The sequence below is a fragment of the Aethalodelphis obliquidens genome, unplaced genomic scaffold (assembly GCF_003676395.1).
Source record: "Aethalodelphis obliquidens isolate GAN/ISIS:26980383/991018 unplaced genomic scaffold, ASM367639v1 scaffold11, whole genome shotgun sequence".
In the NCBI taxonomy this organism is placed as follows: Eukaryota; Metazoa; Chordata; class Mammalia; order Artiodactyla; family Delphinidae; genus Aethalodelphis; species Aethalodelphis obliquidens.
Window position 1 is genome coordinate 14,732,169 of NW_020837955.1, and position 21,427 is coordinate 14,753,595.

The 21,427-nt window shown below is 44.9% G+C and overlaps 2 protein-coding genes across 2 annotated transcripts in view; both read right to left on the reverse strand.

The window, feature by feature from the left end:
• The window catches only part of TLL2 (tolloid like 2), a 129,459-nt gene extending 119,489 nt beyond the window's left edge, over window positions 1–9,970 (reverse strand). The window contains exon 1 of the mRNA XM_027113108.1: window positions 9,608–9,970. Within this exon, the coding sequence (XP_026968909.1) occupies window positions 9,608–9,797 (190 nt within the window). The 5' untranslated portion in view covers window positions 9,798–9,970. The remainder of the gene's footprint in view (window positions 1–9,607) is intronic.
• Window positions 9,971–14,453: 4,483 nt separating this feature from the next.
• The window catches only part of TM9SF3 (transmembrane 9 superfamily member 3), a 76,779-nt gene continuing 69,805 nt past the window's right edge, over window positions 14,454–21,427 (reverse strand). Inside the window, exon 15 of the mRNA XM_027112159.1 lies at window positions 14,454–18,624. Within this exon, the coding sequence (XP_026967960.1) occupies window positions 18,557–18,624 (68 nt within the window). The 3' untranslated portion in view covers window positions 14,454–18,556. The remainder of the gene's footprint in view (window positions 18,625–21,427) is intronic.

Below are 21,427 nucleotides of genomic sequence, written 5' to 3' on the forward strand. Positions count from 1 at the left end.
GGGAAAAAGAGTTAGGGCGGAAGGTGGCCTGCTCCTGTGGGAAACTGGCTCACACAGGACTCACATCAACTCAAGGCCAGTAACCCCGGTGAGAGGAAGGGCAGGAGGCTCGGTGCAAATTGCAGGATGAGCCGGGAGATAAGTGGCCCAACTGGTGGAGTGGGTGAAGACTCGGGGCTGAACATCAACACTCAAGTGCTCATGCAGGCGAGCTTGAGAATATTTATTGGTAATTGACAGACGTGGTTAGAGGATGGTGTGATCACAGATAGGTCTGTAACCAATCAGCAGGAAAGTTCGGTTCCTGTTGCTATGTCTGCATCCGGGCAGAACCGTATTATGAGCGGGCTAAGAGGATACCCTGAGAAACCTGCTTCTATGCATTTGGTTTATCTGTTATCCGCTCCCTGCTTCATGGATGAGAGCAAGCGAGCTGTGGAGCGATAAATTATCACTTGCTGCACACTCTGTATCCCAAGAGAACTCGCTGCAGAGGGAGAGATAAGCCGACACAGGCCACTGAGAAATTGTCACTTATAGGGAAATTCTTAAATGGGGAACAATAACAGGCGTAATCATAATAGCAAGGAGAATAGCTAAAAATTAGTGACCGCTTGCTAAACACTTCTTGTTCACTGCCTCATTCAATCTGCAAACAAACCTAGTTCATGGGTATTCATATCATTCCCATTTTCTAAATGAAGAAACTGAGGCTCAGAGAGGTTAAGAAACTTAGTCAAAACCACACAGGCAGTGAGGACAGAGGCAGGCTTCAAGTCACAGGCTGCCTGATGCCAAAAGTAGTCTCTTAAACAGGATGTTTCACTGCTCTGCTCTGTTACCCAGGCTGCCACTCACCCAAGGCTTCCTTAGGAAACATGGGCCATCGAGGCCCTCTCCCTCTGGGCTGGGGAGGGTGGCTGGACCCATCGTCCTCAACTGACCTGACACCCAGGCACTGCCCTGGGCCGTGTGGGAAAGGGATGGGGGAACAGAGAGGGAGAAAGTTGCATTTCAACACCTTGTATGATTCATTTATTCTTCCCTATGCTTTGAGACTAAGAGTACTCTAAAGGCCAGAACTGTCTCATCCTTGTTGGGTTCCTAGCTAAGGACAGAGAAAACAGTGGGGAGAAGGTCGTGGGCTATGGTGCTCTGTGGAACAAGTGTACAATTATGACCTTCAGACTGAGCAGCAGGGAGATGCTTGTTGACTGGGGGGTCAGGGATCCAGGAGAGGAGAAGCCGTTCTGGGGCTGGAGAGGCGGTGTGCTTCAAGGGGAGAATAGGGGTTTGAGGTGTTTGTCCCACTGCTTACAAGTTCAGTGTCCTATGCGGGCCCTAGCCCAGCCTCTCCCCTGGACAAGCACCCAGACCTCGTCCTGCAATGCCCGCAAGATCATAAGATCTCAGAGCTTCTCCCGTGAGTGCCCGGATCACCTCCTGGCTATCTGAGAGACAAATGGAGAGAACAGAAGGAAAGGAGCTTTATAAACAATGCTAAGGCAATGCTGTAACCACTGTGAGAGGTTAATATCATTGTCCTTCCTCTTGAAAAACATGGTGAAGGGTGAGAAGGCAAAGGTTTGGGGACCAATCAAGTCACAGCCTCTATTCGGATTGCCTGACTATCTATGGTAGAAGGATGTGCATTGCCATCGAATGCGACGTGGGCCCAAATCCTGCTTGTACCTCGGCTATTTGGACCCTGGAGGAATGCTGCTGGAAAGAGGAGTGGCTGGGAGGAACCACGGGCTGAATGGAGGCTCAGACTCAACACCATTCACACATCTCCAGTCAGGGGCTGGCTTCTCGGGTGGGGCCCGGACATCTGGTTGGCTTGCAGTGCGTGGAACCCCCAGCCTAACAGCAAGGAAGCCAGTGAGTGCCACAGCAGATTTGTTTTTAGAGCAAGGTCTCTGGATATAGAGGAACTATTGCCATCAGCATCGCTTGGAAGCATAAAACTCTGAAATCATCTGCTCCAGTTGTTCAGGTACTTGGTTTCCTGCTCTTGGAAACCTTGTTGGATTTCTGTGGGATGATAATAATAAAAACAACAATATTTACTCAATGTTTACCGTGTTCCAGGCACTAAGTGCTCGGTCTATGTTAACTCATCCAACCTTTATAATCACCCTCTGCGGTAGACACTAGTATCCACGTTTTATGGGTGAGAAGACAGATCCAGAAAGCTTAAGAGGCTGGCTCAGGGCCTCACAGCCATGCAGTGGCAGAGCTAGGATCTGCAGCCCGGCAACTCGCTTCCAGAGTCAGCTCACTCCTCGGCGCTCTCAGAGGAACGGAAAGTGATGCTGTTCGTGTAATGCAATTTAATGCGCGCGACAGGTTCTTGGGAGGCCACAAAACGACAGCAGTATTTCTCATTTGTTGAGCGCTTCTATTTGCTCAGCACAGTATCAACAACAGCCTGTGAACTAGGAGTATCTCTTGACTGCATGAGGGACATGAGGAAACTGAGACTTTAAAGGCTGCGGGACTCGCTCAAGGTCTCACGGCCAGTAAGTGACAGAGCTGAGAAGGAAAATCCAAGTCAGTCTGACTCCAAAGTTTGGGTACCGAACCAAGAGGCCAGCGAGGACCTAGGCGTTCAAACAATCATGGCCCCTGGGCCGGGTAGAGCCCTGAGAGAAGCAGCGGTCAGGGAAGGTCCAGAGCTGATGGGAGGCGCTGCTGGCCTGTCTGCACTCGGCTTCCATCAGGAGTATCTTCCCGCTGAGGAGGCCACGCCCAGGAACTCCCGGGGACAGGGCTGAGGTCTGATTGGCACTTAGCTCTTCAGCACCCACCGCCTGGCAGGCGCCCTGCAGACCAGGGGCTGCCGTCATGGCTCCGCCTCTCCTCTCACTGGGCTGGATGGAGGAGTAAAGGGCACTTCCCCACACACACACCACCCCCAGGAGAGGGTGCAAGACACTGGCCGCTGCACGGCTGGGCAGGAGAAAGATGGAAAAACGGGTTCCACTGACATCAGAGTTGCGGACCCACTTGGAGACTTTTCTGTCTCCAGTGTAGAGCTCTGCCTACAGAGACAGCGTCAGAAGTCAAAAGAGGACCCATGTCGGGCAGAGGGTCTAGGCCCGAGGGTGTGTCTCCAGATGCAAAATGGGAACCGTCCCAGCTGCTTGCCTACTCGGGGGCTCTGGTGAGGGTCAACGGGCTGGTGTTCTTACTATCATGCAGCTCTAGGAACATCCTTGCCCAAAAGGGGCTGACGCGTTCCCCTTCTGACCTCCCCTCCCCCAGATGCTGCACCCCCTGCACCCCCCAGCATAAGTCATGGTCCTGGCTGGGACCTCTGGGCTCTGTTGGGCACCTGATGGCCACACGTTCTCTGCCTACTCGGTCAGCCGAATCCTCAGTGTGGGCAGCCTGTGTCTCTCAGCCGACAGTTCCTCAGGAGCCAAGACGGTGCATTTCCTCCCCCAGCCTCTGCCCCGGCCCCTACTCATCATCACTGACTTTTTCCTTTTTAATCTTTATTGGGCTATAACTCACATACCAAAAAAATTCACCCTTCACTTACTTTTGAGACCCTGTTTACCAATAATTATCAGGTCTGAATTTACGAATCCCTAACTGAATACACTACATGAAATCACTTGTTCACTTATCACAAAAATTCAAATTCCTCTAGAGCATTTCAACAAGAGTTCAAGAAGTACTGGTGAGCAGCTGCTCTGTGCTCTAGTAATGTACATACCCATCACTGAACTCTTGCCTCGTCCAGAAAATGTGCTGAGCACGTGACAAACATTCTATCATTTGACCCTTGCCATGACCCTGAGAAGTGAATATTAGTACTTCTCAAGGGAGGGAACTGAGGCTCAGAGAGGTTAAGTAACTTTCTCAAGGTCACAAAGCCTTGCATGGGCAGCAGATTTTGGATCCAGGTCTGTCAAGTGTCAAAGCCCAAGCTCTTCACCACCTCGTGCCCTGCCCCTGGGCACTTCAGGGGTGAAAAATTGGAGACAGAGGTGGACTAGATGCGCCTCCTGCCTGGAGAAGTGGGAAAGATGAACATTTCATCTCCATACAGCCCTGAAATATTTTGACTCCATCAAATCAGCACCTGCCCGAATCAGCAAGGACACCATGACAAGTAGGGATAAAAATAAAGTTGTAAAACTGCCAGCCGCCCTCACCTGGGTGTGGCCGCTGGGGAGAGACAAGGTGCCAGGGAGATGGCAGCTGCTCCCGCTCTGGGGACAGGCTGTGCCAGGGAGACAGCCTTCCAGGAGGTACCATGGAAGCCTCACATCTGTACAGAAGAATCCAGGGCACCTGCCCCTGCCATGAAGGATGGAAACTCTGGGGGAGCTCTGCCCAGGACCACATCCCCCAGCTCCACCCAGAGCGCTCTCAGGAGGGCTGCTGCCCACTGGGATGGCTCTGCTTCCCTTCCAGGCTGACAGTGAGCTTGGAGGTTCCTTCAGCCATGGACCCAACCCACACAGGTCCAGAATCATCATTCCCTCATTCAGCAAATATTGACAAGTACCTATGACGTGTCGCTGGGCACTGGGATTACAGCAGTGATCAAAGCAGACAATCCCTGACCTCACACAGTTTGACATTCCAGCCTCGTATCAGTAACGTGAGGGCTGCTGGCAGGAGCTGCCCAGAGAGTGCTGTCCTAGAGGGCCCTGGTGACCCCCCAAATAAGGAGCTGATTGGTAAGGTCACTGTCTCTGGGAGAGAATGACAAGATGGAGTGGGGCCCCAAATTCCAGGCAGAAGTCAGGTCTAAAAGTGAGAGGAAGGACTACAGACTTGCTCATGAGGAAAGAGCTAGTTCCCAGGCCAGCACCCTCACCCTGGCTCCTGAGCCATTAGCCGTCAGGGACTGCCGACTGTATTTATTGATGAAGTAATATATATGTTTATCATATGTGAAGGCCCTGGCATTTATCAAGCCACCAGCTGAAAAGTAAAGCTGCTGTCAGCCAGTTCCCTTGGGTTTAATAAAGCCAAAAGGCTACAGAGCACTTTACAGTTTACAAGGTTATTTGCATATCGTTTGAGCCTCAGGTAGACAATGTTGGTGACCTGAGTCCCATATCCTCAGCTCAACTCTGGGCAGTTCCATGCATCCACTGCATGGCTCCCCACTTTTCTGCTTGAGAAATTTTTCGGAATCCATAGAGCTCAAAGCGCCTGCCCACGCAGGTGCAGGGAAGTTCATGCCTCAAGGAATGGTCATATTCTCCCAAACCGGCTGCAACAATAGCCCCCATTCCACATGCTCTTTTAACAATGTGACTCTGACATGCCTCTGGTGGAGAGATGGGCTATGTTCCCTCCCCTGAATCTGGGAGAGCTTGTGACTGTGGTGGAAGTGATGATACGTAGCTTCTGAGGCAAGGTCATTAAAAGGCAATACAGCTGCCATCTGGTTCCCTTGGGATGTGTACACTTAGAATCTAGCTGCCATGCTGTGAGGAAGCCTAATCAGCCCGCATGGAGGGCACACAGAGAGGCTACCTGTAGGTTCTGGCTAAGAGTCCAACTGAGGCCCCAGGCAACAGCCATCCTCAACTGCCAGGTATGAGAGAACAAGAGAGCCTCCAGATGATTCCAGCCCCCAGCCTGCAAGTCTTCACAGCAGAGGCTCAGACACTGGGGAGCAGAGGTAGGACCACTTCTGCTGTGCCTTTTCCAAACTCCTGATCTACAGACCCACCAACACAGTAAAATGGTGGCTGTTCTATACCACAGAGTTTGGGTAGTTTTTTACACAGGAATAGAAACTGGAAAAGGGAGCAAACAATGAAGGACAGCAGCCTTTGGATAAATGCTCCAGCCTCCTATTCCCTGGGCACACAATTACGGGAGGCTTTATGGAAGGGCCGGGTGGGGACATGGCCCCATCAACTAAAGCAGCTACCTCAATTCCACTCCCTTCATTGGATTTCCTCTTTCCCTGTCATACTAGCCCTGCTCCCTCACCCTGTTCCTTGGGGTCACCTCCTAAACGATTTATCTACACACAAGTCCTGTCTAAGACTCTGCTCTCTCAGGAGTACAGCTACAACTAGCCTTATGTCTATCCTAAAAGGCAAGCAGTTTTGTTCCCACCCCCATTTTGCAGATGAGGAGACTGAGGCATGGAGACGTGGAGGACCTGCTCAAGGCCATACGAAGAGTAAGAGGCAGGGGCAGGACAAGAATCCAGGCCTCTGGCTCTGAACGCAGCTAAAGAATTATGGGTGAGGGCAAGCAACCTGGAGAAGCCCTCAGAAGCTTTGCAAAAGTTGTTCTCAGGGCCGTGGTGGTTGGAAGGATGTCTTGTAATTTACTGTCAGTTGAACTCTTGACCTCACTTACAGTATCAGATGAAAAACAAACAGCAGAGCAGCGGACCACCAGACAGAGACCACACCCAGGAAGTCCCACGCATTTACCAGCCCCAGGCCAGGAGGGCTTCCCAGGCCCACTCCTACTCCACAATCATCTGATTTTAAAAGGTCCCTTTTTACAGCATCAAATAGATTGTTTGCTAGTAAATTTAAATTTTACACCTTAAAACTTACTTCAAAGGTCAGCATGAAGATGTTCTTTCACAAGTTTCTAGGAAATCTGTTCATAAAGTACCTAACTATATGTCAGGTACTGTCCTAAGCACATTAATCTGTTGGGAATCATCCTCATTTACAAATGAGGAAACTAAGGCATGGAGAAATTCAGTGACTTGCCCAAGGTCACACACAGTTTGTAAATGACAGAGTAAATAGTAAAATGTGTAAATGGTGCAACTGTAAATGACAGAACACTGACCCGTTTGCTCAGCCTCTGAGATCCTGAGCTGGAAGCAAAGGTCATAGAACCATAGAACACTGAGAAGGAAGGGGCCAGGGGCACAAACTCAAGTGCCCACAAGGAGTGAAGAGGGTGCAGGGCAAGATGGCGGATGTGGACTAAGGGAGCCAGCTCCCTGGACCTGTCAGTTTGCCACCCTAACTAGTCCAACAGTTTCACTCTATGGATGAGGAATTAAGGGCCAGAGAGGAGGGGCTTGCCAGGGAACACAGCTCCTGAGAGGCCAGGAACAGACACCCCAGACTCTCTGTCTGTACTCTGCATCCACAGTAGAATGGAGACACACCCCGCCCCCGCCCCAGCACAAGAAGGGGCAGGTGGGAGGTGTTTTAGGTTCAAAGCCCTGAGGCAGGTCCTAGGCAGAGGACTTCTGGCTAGAGGAGTCAGGGAGTTAGCATGGGACAGGGATAGGAGGAAAGGCTGCCCCTTAAGGTTTGGTTTGAATATGGAACCAGGAAAGACAGTGTTCGCCGCAAGCCAAGAGGCACTTTCTTACACTGAGTCTCCAGTCCTTGGTGAACTGCTTATTGTCCTTCCAGAAGGCAGTTCCCTTGCTCAGGTAATTTCCAGAAGCATGAGTAGACTGATGTGACATTTCCCCTAGGTCTCCCTTGCCATTGCCCTCTTCTGGTCACTCTTAGCATCAGCATGGATGAAGGAGAGGTCAAGGGGTTGGGAATATGGAGGATGGCTGCGGAGGATGAATGGAGCTGGCTGAAACCATACAGCTACTTTCCGGCCCTGCTGCCCATCCTGTCCAGTCTGTGAAGAGTCACAGAACACGCATGCCCTGGTTATCTAGCATTTTCTCCAAAATTACTGGAGAAAACTGAGGCCCCAACAGGCAAACCTGCTTTCGTGTTATTCCACAAGGCTGAGACCAGGAGCTGGAGAGCCCTCACAGACGGACCTATGCCTCTTTCGCCGGGATTCTCAGGCCCTAGATCAGCACCCAGCATCACAGAGGTGCTCGATACATTCCCGAACACACTGATTGCTGCCCCAGCCCAGGCCCCAGCTGCCCACACTGCCTCCCAGAGGCCCAGTTCACATCCAGTAAAGTCCAGGACCTGACAGGTGCAGGTGATGGCTGATCACTTTGCCCTCATCCCAGTTTTGCAGCCCCAGTGCCCCTCATTTCAGGCAAGGGCACCACTCAGTGCTCCAGAGACTCTTCAACCTGGTCAGGACGGAGGTCCCAAGAGGAACTGAGATACCTTAGTCAGGGCACACTACCTGCTGATACTCTCTCAAATTAGCCAGGAATCAACTCTGCCCTCCTTCCTAACTCAGAAGCCCCACAAGGTACAGTAATAGATGGCTATACTGGAGGAATCTTCCTGCAGCATAAGCCCAGGACCCTCAAACCTGGTATGATCCTCAACCTTCACAAGATTCTCAAGTCTCACACTCTCCTAGGTCCTCTGACCTCCCAGTAACCTGGTCTCCCCCAGACTTCACCCAGTTCTGACCTGCCCAACCCCCAGCCTAGACCACACTCGCTGCAGTAACAACACAAATAATTACAGTGTCATCACAATTATTCCATTTGCAGAGAATTTCTCCATAGGTTATCTGAGTCCTCCTACAATTACTGTCCCCAATTCAGATGAGGAAACTGAGGCTACTAGAGTTTTCCAGGGAGTGAGGGAATGGGGCCACACTGGCTCATGCACGGCACTTCCCTCATCAACCAGGAGAAAAGCACCCTGCCCTTCTGCAGATGGAGGCTGCGAGCTTCCCTTGGTCCGCTCATCTCTGCGGCCCGCCGAGTGAAGCGGCCGGACCCTGCCTAGAGATAAACACCAGGACAGGCGGCCCCTGGCCACCGGCCAGGAGCCGCTCGGCGGGCTTCTGAGACCGTCCGCTCTCGGGGGCGTGAGTATCCCTCTGTCCCAGCTGGGAACTGTCCCAGACCCATCGGCTTTCTTTGCGCTTGGGCCCTTCTGGGGCTGACGCCTCAACTATTCCGGCTCGGAAGCTGCTCCCCTTGGGACACACAAGCCAGTTGGTGGTTAGTGGGAAGCGGGAGCTGCAGTGCCTGGGCCGCGAGGTGCACCAGAAAGACCCCCGCGTCCCGGGGCGCGGCTTCCTGGCGGGATTAGAGCACCTGACGGCGTCCATCTCCGCCGGCCCAGGGAGACCCCCAGGCGCGACCACACTGAGGGGGCTACAGGGAAGTTTGCGGCAACTTGAGTCATACACATTCCCCCTCGGCTACCTCTTTTCTTTTTTGCCTGCTGTGAAGCTTTTCGCTTTTTATACTCTCTTCCCAAGAGTAACCACAAGATCTTGGGAAACTTTGCGTTAAACTTACAAATGCCATGAAATCGGAGCCAGCAACACCGTGTGAGCCTGAGAACGCCGCGCCCAGCCCGGCTCCCGCTCCTCTGCTCCAGCCCAGCGCGACCGACGGTGGCCCGTGTTGACCACCTGGCTGTCAGGCGACTCCGGCGCCCGCCCCAGTCCTTGGGCGCCCTCTCGGCCTCGGGCACCCGCCCTTATTCACTTTGGGAACGCTCCCGCGGCCGCCACCCTGTGCGCGCCGCAAACCAGGGGCCGGGACGTCCCAGTCGGAGTGTTATTTAAGCAGCCCCTCTGGGACATTGTTTTCCCGGGGAGCTCGAGGGATCTCGGGGGGGGGTGGGGGGGGGGAGGGGAGGGGAGACCCGCCCCACGGACGGCTGAGCTGGCTTGCCCACCACCTCATTTGCATTTCAAAGACAAACTTCTGCCGGACATCCCCGGCGGCGGCGGCGGCACCTACCGGCTTTGCACGGGTCATGGTAATGCTCCAGCTGCTGCTCCGCGCTCTCCTCGCCTTCCAGCACCGAGTAGTCCCAGGTGGCGTCCGAGCGCTCCCCGAGCCCCCAGGCGTCGCGGGGCAGCGGCAGCAGCAGTAGCAGGAGAGGCAGCAGCAGTGGCACAAGGGCCCCGGGCGCAGTCACCCGGGGCATGATTGCGAGGGGCCAGCGAAGACCGAGGGAGTCGGGAGCACCGAAATCTGGGCCCTAGCGGGGTACGGTGTACAGGGTCGGCTCGGCGGCGACCCGGGAGAGGCGATTACGCGCGGCTGCCCGGCATGGCTCCGGTGTGGAACCAGCAGAGTGCGGCGTCCCGGTCCGCGTCGGCGCGCCCAGGCAGCAGCAGCCGCTCAGAGCTACTTGCCCGGCGGCCGAGGCTGAGGCGGCTGCGACCGTGGTAGTGGCGGCGGTGGTTGGAGCAGTGGCCGCTCCGCCCCTCTCCACCCGGGCTGGACCGCACAGACCTCGCCAGGGGCCCCGGGCAGCCAATCACTCGGGCGCCCGAGGCGAGGCCCCTCCTCTTCCCGGCACCTCCGCAACTTCGGAGGAAGGGGAGCGAGGTGAACAGGCTGAAGGCAGGGACCCTGGGCCAGCCGCGCTGCCCCAGAGCCAAGGGAGCCCTTCTCCGGGCGCCACCGCGCCTCCGGCCCCCCAAAACGCTGCTCCAGAAGATCAGGGCTGGACTTCCCGCCTTGTTGTATTCTGAAAACTCACTTTGCAACTCCCCGATGCACACGTGGGTCGAAGGCAGGCAGCAGTGGTTAGAGCTCTGAGCTCAGGGCCAGGAACCCGAGGCGAGCGATCCCTGATACCAAATCACTATGTGCTTTTCGGACAATCGTTTCTCTGTAGGGATGAAGCGAATCTTCTCTCTGGTTGCTTTCGGAGCAGAAAATAGATACATAGATAGATAGATAGATAGATAGATAGATAGATAGAGGATTAAGCTCCTCTCAGCTTTCTCAAACTTCCCTCGTCCAGCTGTGAAGGGCGCCTGATTGCAGCGCCGACCTAGCCTAGGGCGTGGCTGGTGATTTGAGTGGCTTAGGGAAGGATGATTTAAAATGATGGACTTCCCCTCTTTGTGACCCCATCCTTTAGTAAAACAGTGTAAGATGCTTCAAACAGGCAAAAAGATTGACAAACAGCTGTACGTGCTATTTGTGTTAAACTACAGACATGTTTTATTAAATAAGCCACTCACCATTAACTTGATGAACAAAAACGACCAATTTCTTTAGTCTGGTTAATTTTGTGCCAATTAAAAACATATGCCCAAATAATTTAAGAGAATAATCAAGAGCTATTTGAAACCCCCTCCTACGTTGTACCTTAAATGTAAACTTTACCTTAAATGTAAAAATTGTCAGAACTGAGCCATTTCGATTTACAGACATAAAAAGTACTATTACAGAGAGACTTTTCAAAGACCTTTCTATGCAAGCAAAATTGCCCCAGTCTTGAAGTAAAAGACACCAATGTGTAGAGATTTTCAGCATCACTCCCAGTAGAATCTTTTTTCACTTAAACTGCAAGCAGAAAAAGTGGACTGAGCTTTCCTTTTAGATTTCTATATGGTTTCACAGCCACTAGTGACAAAAGAGCTGACAGGGAGCCCCAAGCTGGGCTTTACACAGAATTCCGAATTTCTTGCATTATGATCATCTGTCTTCTCATCTAGTAAGTAGGGTAACAAGTCCTTCAAACCAGTAGACTTAAAAGTTAACCACTAGAAGGGGGCTACTGGATATTTTGTCTTGGCCCTCAGAAATGCAAGTTGACCCTGCTTCATGCTAAGTCTTCATCAAATGGGCACATACAGGACAGAGCCAGATTGGGCAAGAACTGACAGACAGGAGGAAGTAATCTGGGGTGGGTGTGTGGGTGGAATGGATGTCACCAAATGGCAGGGAAGGCCAAGTGGCCATTAAATAGGTGTGGGAAGGGGTCAAACGTCATTTCTGCCTGAACACTAGGAGTCAAACCCAACGCCATAGGTCTCTGCATTCAACCCAGTGAAGGTCACCACCTGTCAGTAGAGAAGTCCACAAAGTCAACAGCTCAAAAGCCTAACAACCTTCTGTGACACTTCCAGGTCTCCAGATGGCACTAGGCAAACAGCCAACTGGCCTCCTCATTAGCAGGGAATTCCTCCAGAAAACAGACATTACAGGCAACCTCTTGGGCAAACACTGAGGTTGTGAGCTTTTATTGCCTCTAATCCCCACCTCATGAGTAGCTGCCAGGCTTCTCACCAACACTCTTTGCCCAAATATTTTGAAGACAGTCATGCTCTGGGATGAGCAAATGGCAGTTTTATGTCAGAAGCCCTGTTTATATGCTATTTTAAAGGCTATCAAACAAATCAATGAACTATTTGAGTCACAGTACAGAAGTTAGGAACAATTGAAAGGGATGGTTAATATTTTTTTCTCAGTTCTATGGTTTCTGATTTCACTCACCATTTTTGTATTTTAAACTTTAATCGGGATTCAAATAACTTTTAAAATGTATTCTTTTAAATCCCACGAAAAAACTAGAGATAGATTGAGAATAAAAGGCTTTGTGACCTAAAGCCACTCAACTCAGTTCCATTATCACATTCATAATTATTTGTGGGTTTCCTCCTCCACAGCTCATGGTCCTGTGGAAACCTGAATGTCATTACAAGCTTCCCCCCATTTTAGTCAGATGTCTGTCCTCCACTCAACTCGTTCCAGCTCTACCCCTATGCCCTGAGTGACGCAGCTCTCTTGCAGCAGCTCTTAAATGCCTCCACATCTACCAAGTTTTATCCTCCTTACCCACTCCACAGAGGCCACTTTCTCCTCCTTGTGCCTGTCCAGGTTACTATACACCGCCTTCTCCAAGGCAGGGAGCAGAACCTCCAGGGTAAAGCGGGCACTCTCATTTGCTGGTTCATCTCTTAGTTTACATTAACTGACCACTGAGAGGTACTTTGAGTTTTAAAAATATTTAATACTGTTACAATTTTTAGCAGCTGTTGAAAACCTTCTGTGGCTCCTCTGAAACCTCTACCCAAGCCCGTGAGGGTGGCACATCAGGTCCTCCATCCACCACCAGGCCGTCCTTCCACATGGATTCCAGCCTTGGCTCTTGCCACCTCCGTCTCTCCACTCCTGTTGCATTAAACACCTTGCAGTCATCCTAACAGGGCCTTGCTGCTTCACACCTCCATGTCTTTGCCGGGGACAACTTCATAACCACACAGCCTGCATCTTCATGCCACCATTACTGCAGCTACCACATCTATGACATTTACCTATTTATGTCTATCCTACCCTTCTGGGTCTCTAGCCTGCAGCAGACCTGTCTGACCAACTCCAACTTGGAAAGTGCCTTCCACGTCTTACTCTCTAGACCCTCTCTTCCCTTCAGTGACCTCCAAGGTTAAGTCCCATAATCTTAGTGGCTTAGATTGAGCCACTAAGAACTGCAACATTGGCCGGTTTAAATGACTGACATCAAGTTCTCCCTACAACCATGTCCTCCATTTTTAAAATTTGAAACTCCTATCACTTTAAGCATGCAACACTTTGAAAATAACTTTAAAAACGTTTGTAGACTACATTACCACCGTTGACTCCATGTGTCCCAATGCAAGCTTATTCCCTCCCCCTTTTCTGTTAAACTGTAGATTAGCTATTTAATAAAAGTTCTCACTTTGAAATCCAGAAGGTGGTTGTATAGCAGATTCCTTTATACTCCTAGTTTTCCAATCAGACAAAAAAGTGTTCACTAAAGAGATCAAAAGTAACTCAAATTTGCACCAATATAACTATTTGGCTAACAGGAATTGCCAAGTATAATATGCGTCAACTGAGTCTGGTAATAAAATCAAGGGGAGAAAAGAACCAAGGAGGTTGACAATAATTTAAGTAACTAGTTAAAACCGAAGAAGAAAAAAAAGTACAAATAGACCTGGAGAAACTAACCACTAATTTTGATGCAGTACAATAAAAATAATCCCTTCCGTTGGTATAGAACACTCATTTCTGATATGATCTCTATGACAATATTTCCAATATTATCTCCTCCACAGGCTGGAGAGGTGACATCCCCATTTTACAGTTACACCAGTCAAGACAATAGGACCCTAATTTTGATTACTTCTGGGCTAAAAATAAGAAACTCTTTAGCTGCTCTATACCTATAAAATGTAGCTGTCTACCCTATCAGCTTCACAGGATAGTTGTGAGAAAACATATGTGAAACTGTTGTGAAACAGTAATAAGTACTAGACAAATGCAATGCATTACCAATCAGAAGAATGACAGGCATAGGGGTAGTGGGGTTTGAATGCAGGAGTCAGAGTTTGTATATAAAGAAAGTCAAAGGAATGATAATAAAAATCATTTCTTAAAAAGACAAACCTTGTTCATTGTGCCATTCTTTCCATTTTCTGTACTTTTATTTTTCTTCAAAATATAAAGCTGGGGAAAAAACCAAATCTCAAATTTTAAATCCTTTGTTTCAGGGGTCAGCCCACTATGGCCCACCGGCTGTTTTTGTTGTTTTATTGGAACACAGCCATGCTCATTAGTTGATGTACTTTCTCCCATGGCTGTTGTGCTACAATGGTAGAGCAGTTGTTACGGAGACTGTACGACTCTCAAAGCCTCAAATATTTCCTATCGGGCTCTTTACAGAAAGTTTGCTGACCCCTGCTTTATTTAATTGTGGAAAGCTATTAGTAATCTCTTCATATGCGTGCCAATAATAATAGGTTATCCCTTATGCTTGGTTCACCTGTTTCAAAAAGGAAAGAAATAAAGCATCCAAGGGAAGAACATTTGACTTTTTATTACTTTTTAAAAATCCAACTTCAGTTAGATTAACAGACGAGATTAGAACTTCAAATGTAATACATTATACTGCACTGGATTTCTATTACTAAAAAGCCAGTTGGAATATGGCCTACACAAATCACGGGTGGGTACAAAAATGGAAGTAATCATTGAGCATTAACTGTTTCCTTTCAACTCTGTCACCGATTGTCTGTACTCTGTGGGGATTTATAGATTCATGTTTGACACAGTTGAAAATCCCAAGTGGGACTGCTTTTCCAAAGATACTCTGTTGTCCTTCAAATAGAATGCCATGTTATTTCCTCCCTGCCTAAGCTCTTACTTGTAATGTTTATAACTTTCAAATGACCTAAACTGATGAATTACAGTTAACACACAGAATGCTGCTTTATCAGTCAATTATTAGCAAGACTCGTTCACCAGTACTTCAAGGTAAACATTCTTCACAACAGTTTATTTCCATCTCCTAATACAGTGAAACAAGAACTTATAACTTTAAGTGAAACTTAAAACTTTACTTTTGTCTTTGCACAATTCTGCCTACAGTTCCAAAGAGAATGTCAAATTAGATGGCTTTTAGAAAATGCTCATAGGAGAGAACAAGAGTTATTCCTCATAATGAATTTAAATTTTATAAAATTTCTGCAGCTGTATGTTAACTTTCTGAACTACCCTACCTCTAAATCTAGTCTATTTCTATACACACTTCCAAACAATCTTTATAAATTTTCACTTCTCTGATCTCCTTAACATCTCGATTGCTAAAATATAGCTTCATAAGTATGCAATTTTTATGAAGATATAAAACATTAATGAATACTTGTGTTCTCATATGTCACTACTCCTATTTATTACGTGTTCCAATAAATCAACAGAATGAAGCACTAAGACACGCTGAAATCTAAACTTAAAACCCAGATGGAACTGCAGTGTATAGATTACAAATAGGCTTTTCTTTCCCAGAACATATACAGAAGCCCTTCGGTATATAGCTTTTCCTGAACAAATGACATTAATACATTTTTTTCTTTTTTACATTTGTAAAAATTCAGGAAATCTTAAAATAATATTTATTTGCAAGACGTTTGGCATAAGGTGATCAATAAACATTTAGGAAACAAAAGCTCTATCGAAATGAATACAATTTGTGGATAAACCCTGAATAAGTGGCTTTTGGAAGAACTGGAATTTGCAGCAGCCGCCTTTAGAAAGAGGGCCATCCACTCGCAATGGAAAACACTCAAGCATACCGTTCACTAGGTTCAAAAATCACCACAATATAATGAATTCTAAGGGCGTGGGGCTCAATTTATGGGCAAACTCAGCACAATCTACGAGCCCAACATGATATACTAAAGAATGCTTTACCACCCTTCCAGCCATTACATTTCCACCTTATCCTACTCTTGTACTAGGATATATGTATTAACAATGTCACTTACTAATGTACCTAAATTTCAGGAGAAGCGTGCTTACGGATACAAATCCCCAGTTTTTGAGAGTGTTCAAAGCATCAGCTGATAAGTTGAGCAAATGTTAACAAATGAAAGACAACTAGCATTTATGGAGTGGAAAAGCCCTACCCTTTAATTAACTTAAATAACATATTTTACCATTCTACAACTGAGAGCTAGGGAGCTAAACTATTTGTGGATTACATCTTCTTCAAGAGACACACACACACACCCAGCCCCTCTAGGAAGCCATAAACCAAAACCTATTTTTTAAAGGACTTTTCAAGGTGACTTATACTCATTTTAATGGAGCTCTTAATGTATGTGGAAATTAGAAAATTATTTTTCAGTGAAGATTCCAAAGGACTTTAAATACAGATCAATTTAGTAAAAGAATTGGTGTACCTGAAAGCAGCTAAACCACTCATTCTTTAAAACCCCTACACCTTACTTGCAAGATTCATGAGAAAGAAATTTCATTTTATTAAGACAAAAGCTTGCCACCCAATTTACAATCTATCAGACTCTATGTTCTTATAAGTACTTTACACGTAGTTTAAAATTTACATAATATAAACCATTAAGTACTGACTTTTAGTTCCTTTTAAGATCTTAAAGGAAGGTGTGAGAAGAAAGAGAAAATGGAGGAACCAGTAGATTACACTTAATATTTTGGTTTGAAGAAGAGGATTTACCTACAGCTTTTGATCAAATTTCTGTTTGTTCATGTCAGCCATACTTAAGTAGTAAGAAATCAAATTTTTCACCCTTTATAGTCCTTACATGCTACATTATAGGATGCAGTCTCTTAATTTATAGAAACATATTTTGTAATGAAAACACCTTACGTAACTCTGAATGGCATGAGTTTCACATTAAGGTTTAAATTACAGCTGTTTTGAGTTTTTCTAAAAATACCAGTATACAGTATTGTTTTAGGTGGTCATTTGCATAGCAAACTATTAAACTAGAAACTCAATGGTTCTAGGAAAACTTCACATTATGGATCGTTCCAGAAAGATGTATTCAAAATTAAAATTACTTCTCTTAGAAAACTATAACCTTTATTTGCTCATCCCCTAGTAAGCTAACCACTTTTACCCATCCCCACTTTACATGGTACACCAACCTGAACAGATTTTGTGCCACAATTTCATTCAAAGGGCTTCTCATTCACTTTGTGACTGTACTGGATAATCTAGATGTACGCAAGTTTGGGGATTTTAAAGTAATTGTCCCCTGTATTAGAAAAGCATGGTTTATAGTATAGTAAAAAATGTGCATTCAGTAATTGCCTTTTGAAAAAGATATCTTCAAATTGCAAACACATGTATTTTCACAAAACAATTTGGTCAGGAAGTTTTATTTTAACATTCTAAAGCAGTAACGCTTTAGATGTTACTTAAGTGCCCCAGACAGGATTAACAAAATTAAATGTTTCTAAATTACAAATTTAGCTCCTGTAGGAGTCTCAGGAAAAAAACAAATAATCTCCCCTCCCAAAAGAAGTATGAACACACACATTTTGAAGAAACCCCAATGTTTCATGCAGTGGTAGGCAAGATGTAAAAAGCCACCCAAATTCACACATTTCTACACCAATCATATCAGAAAAAAGTACTCCGTAGTCAATCTGTACATCCAAATGCATTTGGGAATCTACACCTACGTTACATTATTTAATGTTATATACATTTATTACCCACCCCCCTTGTTTTTAATAATTTCTTATGTAAAACCTTCATTCAAACCCCAAAAAGATGTAAGACTAACTTGGGGGGAGGGGGCAGATAATCACTTTAGACATTCAGTTAAAATGTAGTTTATCTAAATCACAAAATGTTTAATAAAAACAAATATCTCCTCCATTTAATACTTTGCTTTCTAACTGTACAGTAAATTGCATTGTAGAGAGTACACCTCTATCTTCAGACTGTATCTTCTTTGGATGGAATTAAGATGTAATTGGATAGTTTTAAGATAAATAAATGGGAAGTTGGTCCAACTAAGATGACAGCAGATATATTACACGCAGGATTTAATATTTTTAAATTCTCTCTGTAAAAAAAAAAAAAAAAGGATGCAGTTGAATTGGAAAAAAAAAAAAGGCAGGTCAAAAAGGAACCCAGGTTCAATATATAAAAATGTCCCACAATAAGTTGACGATGGCAGTAAAAATAAGAGAAAAAATTAATCTTTCTGGAACATCATTTTTCAATAACATAGAAACACTAGTGCCAGGAAGATTTCTATTCATGTAATTTTAGCATCCAAGTTTCCCTCTATTTATTTTATTGGAACAAATGCTTTAAATAAACTATTTGTCCTCTTCACTGAAGAGAGCTGGTCTATTTCATCTTTAATGAGCTAGTTTTTGGGAAGATTAGCCATGTACTGTAGTAATGCCTACTGCATAAAATCCAAGCATTTGCTGTGAACAGTTGGAGAAAGCAGTCAGTTAAGAACCTAGGATCAATGGAAATAGATGTTACTTTAAGCCATCCACAAAAGAGAGACCCACAAAGTACCCAGTGTTAAAGCCCAAATCTCTTCTTGCGCTTTTTTTGCTGTGCAAGTTCCACCCCTGTGAAAGAGAAATTGATCCGAAGTTCCAGGTTTTCTTGGGTCTTTAGTCAATTTTCACATTAGTATAGATTTTTCGGACAAAGGCACTTGTTCCCATGTAACCAATTGCTCCTGTAAAGATAAAATAAGATGTTTTGAAACAAATACATATAGAGCAGTATCCATCATTTACAAACACTAAATGCTCTCTGCTCTGTAAAGGTATTATTTTTCCAAGATAACATCTTTTGTTAGTATTCTCTCTGAACTTATTAAAATAGTATCATTTGTTCTGCAAATCACCTGTTACTGTAATACACCAAGTTTGACCTGATGTAATGTTTTTATAATTAAATATCAATTAATACATGAAATTATGAACTATATGAATTAAAATAATCTCTTATAAAGAATAATTTCAGAATGACAAAAATTTGTTAAATGAAAAAAACATGTTTTTTAAAAATTTAAGCATAGATTATTCTAGGTCATTAAAACAATATTAACATGTTCCCCAAACCATATGATACCTTATGGATAATTCAGTAGGAAGTGACTGGGGATTCTCTCAGGGAAGGACTGAGAACCACGACCAAGTGCCATTTGAAGCTCTAGAGAAGGCTTCTTTTTTTTTTTTTTTTTTTGCAGCACGCGGGCCTCTCACTGTTGTGGCCTCTCCCGTTGCGGAGCACAGGCTCCGGAAACGCAGGCCCAGTGGCCATGGCTCACAGGCCCAGCCGCTCCGCGGCATGTGGGATCTTCCCGGATCGGGGCACGAACCCGTGTTCGATCGGCAGGCGGACTCTCAACCACTGCGCCACCAGGGAAGCCCTGAGGCTTCTTTTTTTATGTTTAAATTGTAGAGGCTATGTGATTGGTAGAGAGGCAGGCATTTGAGGGCATGCATAAGAGAGACAGGTAAGTAGATCACGAGTTTTTGAATAATTAGCTTCAAATGGGACCCAAAACACCAGAGAACACGGGTGTTTTTGTCTGTTTTGTTAATTAAGTTTCTGCCTCTGGGCCTCAAAAAGTACTTGGCACATGATAAGATACTCAATAAGTATTTGTTGAATGAATGAATGAACTGTATAGTTCTTTAGAGCAAGTAGTAAGGGATCTTTAAAACAAGACAGTTGGTCATTCATATCATAGAGAAGATTCTCCACTGGATTTAGGAATTTACCATCTAAGCCCATTATTCAAAGTCTAAAAGTATATCTTCCATGAGTTAACGATACATACATATATACCTAATTGTCCACCTTTGAACTGACTTTTATTTGCCCAACTGGTGTATGCAAGGAAAAAATAAGTCTCTTCTGCCTTTACGTATGTAAACTGTACCTCAAAGGAACCAAATGGCTGATAAAAGGAAGTTTCTCCTTAGAGAAGTATCCCAGCTAATAAATATAAAAGGAACAACAGAACGAGAATATTATAACCACTAATGACTTATTTGAGCTAGGCAATAATTATCAATGGCTGCTAACCTCACAGAGACAACCAGACATTAAGGGCCTCCTTATGAAAGTTCACAAACCACCTGCTAAGTATTCTTGGACAAGTATTAATATTCTTGAGTATGATTAAGTCTGTAGCTGTAACTACCACTTTACAGAAAATATGGGGGGGAAGAAGTACATAGAGAAGCATTAAATAACACCTTAGGGATATAATCAGCAAAATCCAGAGTGTGAAAAACTCTACAGGAATTAAAACAAACCAACCCAAACCCAAGTTTCTTAAATAATTGCAAGGGAAAAGAGAGCAAACTGGATCTTGATGCAAACAAACTGTATTAAAAGAGAAATGAGGATGTGTGGGGCAAATTTGAACACTAAGTGAATATTTGAGCATATTAATAAATTATACTTATATATTGAATATATACTGAAATAATTTTATATATTATATAACTGCGTTCATCCATATTATAGTTATATAATAATTATAGTATATAAACACTGCACATTTTATACACACACACATACACACACACACTGAAATATTTACAGCTGAAATAACATGAGGTCCAAGATTCATACCAGAAAAAAAGCGGGGTAAGGTGGGACTATAAATAAGACAAGATTGGCTACCAGTTGATAATTACTGATGTGTTAGGTGTGTTAGGTACATGGCGACTCACTACATATATATTAGTGTTCCTCTTTTTGTATATATTTGAAAATTCCCCATTATTAAATATTGAAAATATTTTTAAAAACCCACCCAAACAAAGCAAACCTATTTTTGCAATGAATAGACATTTATTTTTTAATATGAAATAATTATACTACACTTGAAAATAGTGATAATTCACTTTGAAATAATTATATACAAGTCCTTACAAGGTAAGAGAAAATACCATTCAATTTTATAAAAATAAATCTGAATTCTTATAAAAATATCTATAAAATTTTAAGTAGAATCAAAAATTTAACTGGCATAATACAACACTAGTCCAATAACCAAATCCAGTTTTCCAGACTTACAAAACCTTGTTCCATTTTGAGCAGAGGTACGCTTAAAAGCAAAACAGTGTCAACCTAGAGTATCATTTTTCCTAATCTTATGAGTATCTCAAGAATAAGCTTATAAAAATATGGCTTTATAAAAGGAAGATATTGAATATGCACTCTAGAAAAGTAAATGTCTTGGGAATAATACACTTTAAAACTTAATTTCCTTAAAACTAAAATGCTATGCTCAAAATATAAAGTCTACAACAATATCTAATTATTTCCCACCTTATAATTATTTATTTTTCCTACATTAAAAAAAATCTAATATTTTTCTTTCAATTACTGACTGAAAAAGCATTTTTAGCAACATAACCTGATGCGTATGTATAACTTTTGTATTATGACATTTTAATCATTTCCACTGTGAAATGTTTCCCCTTCCCCCAAAACACCAATTAACACTGAAGGCA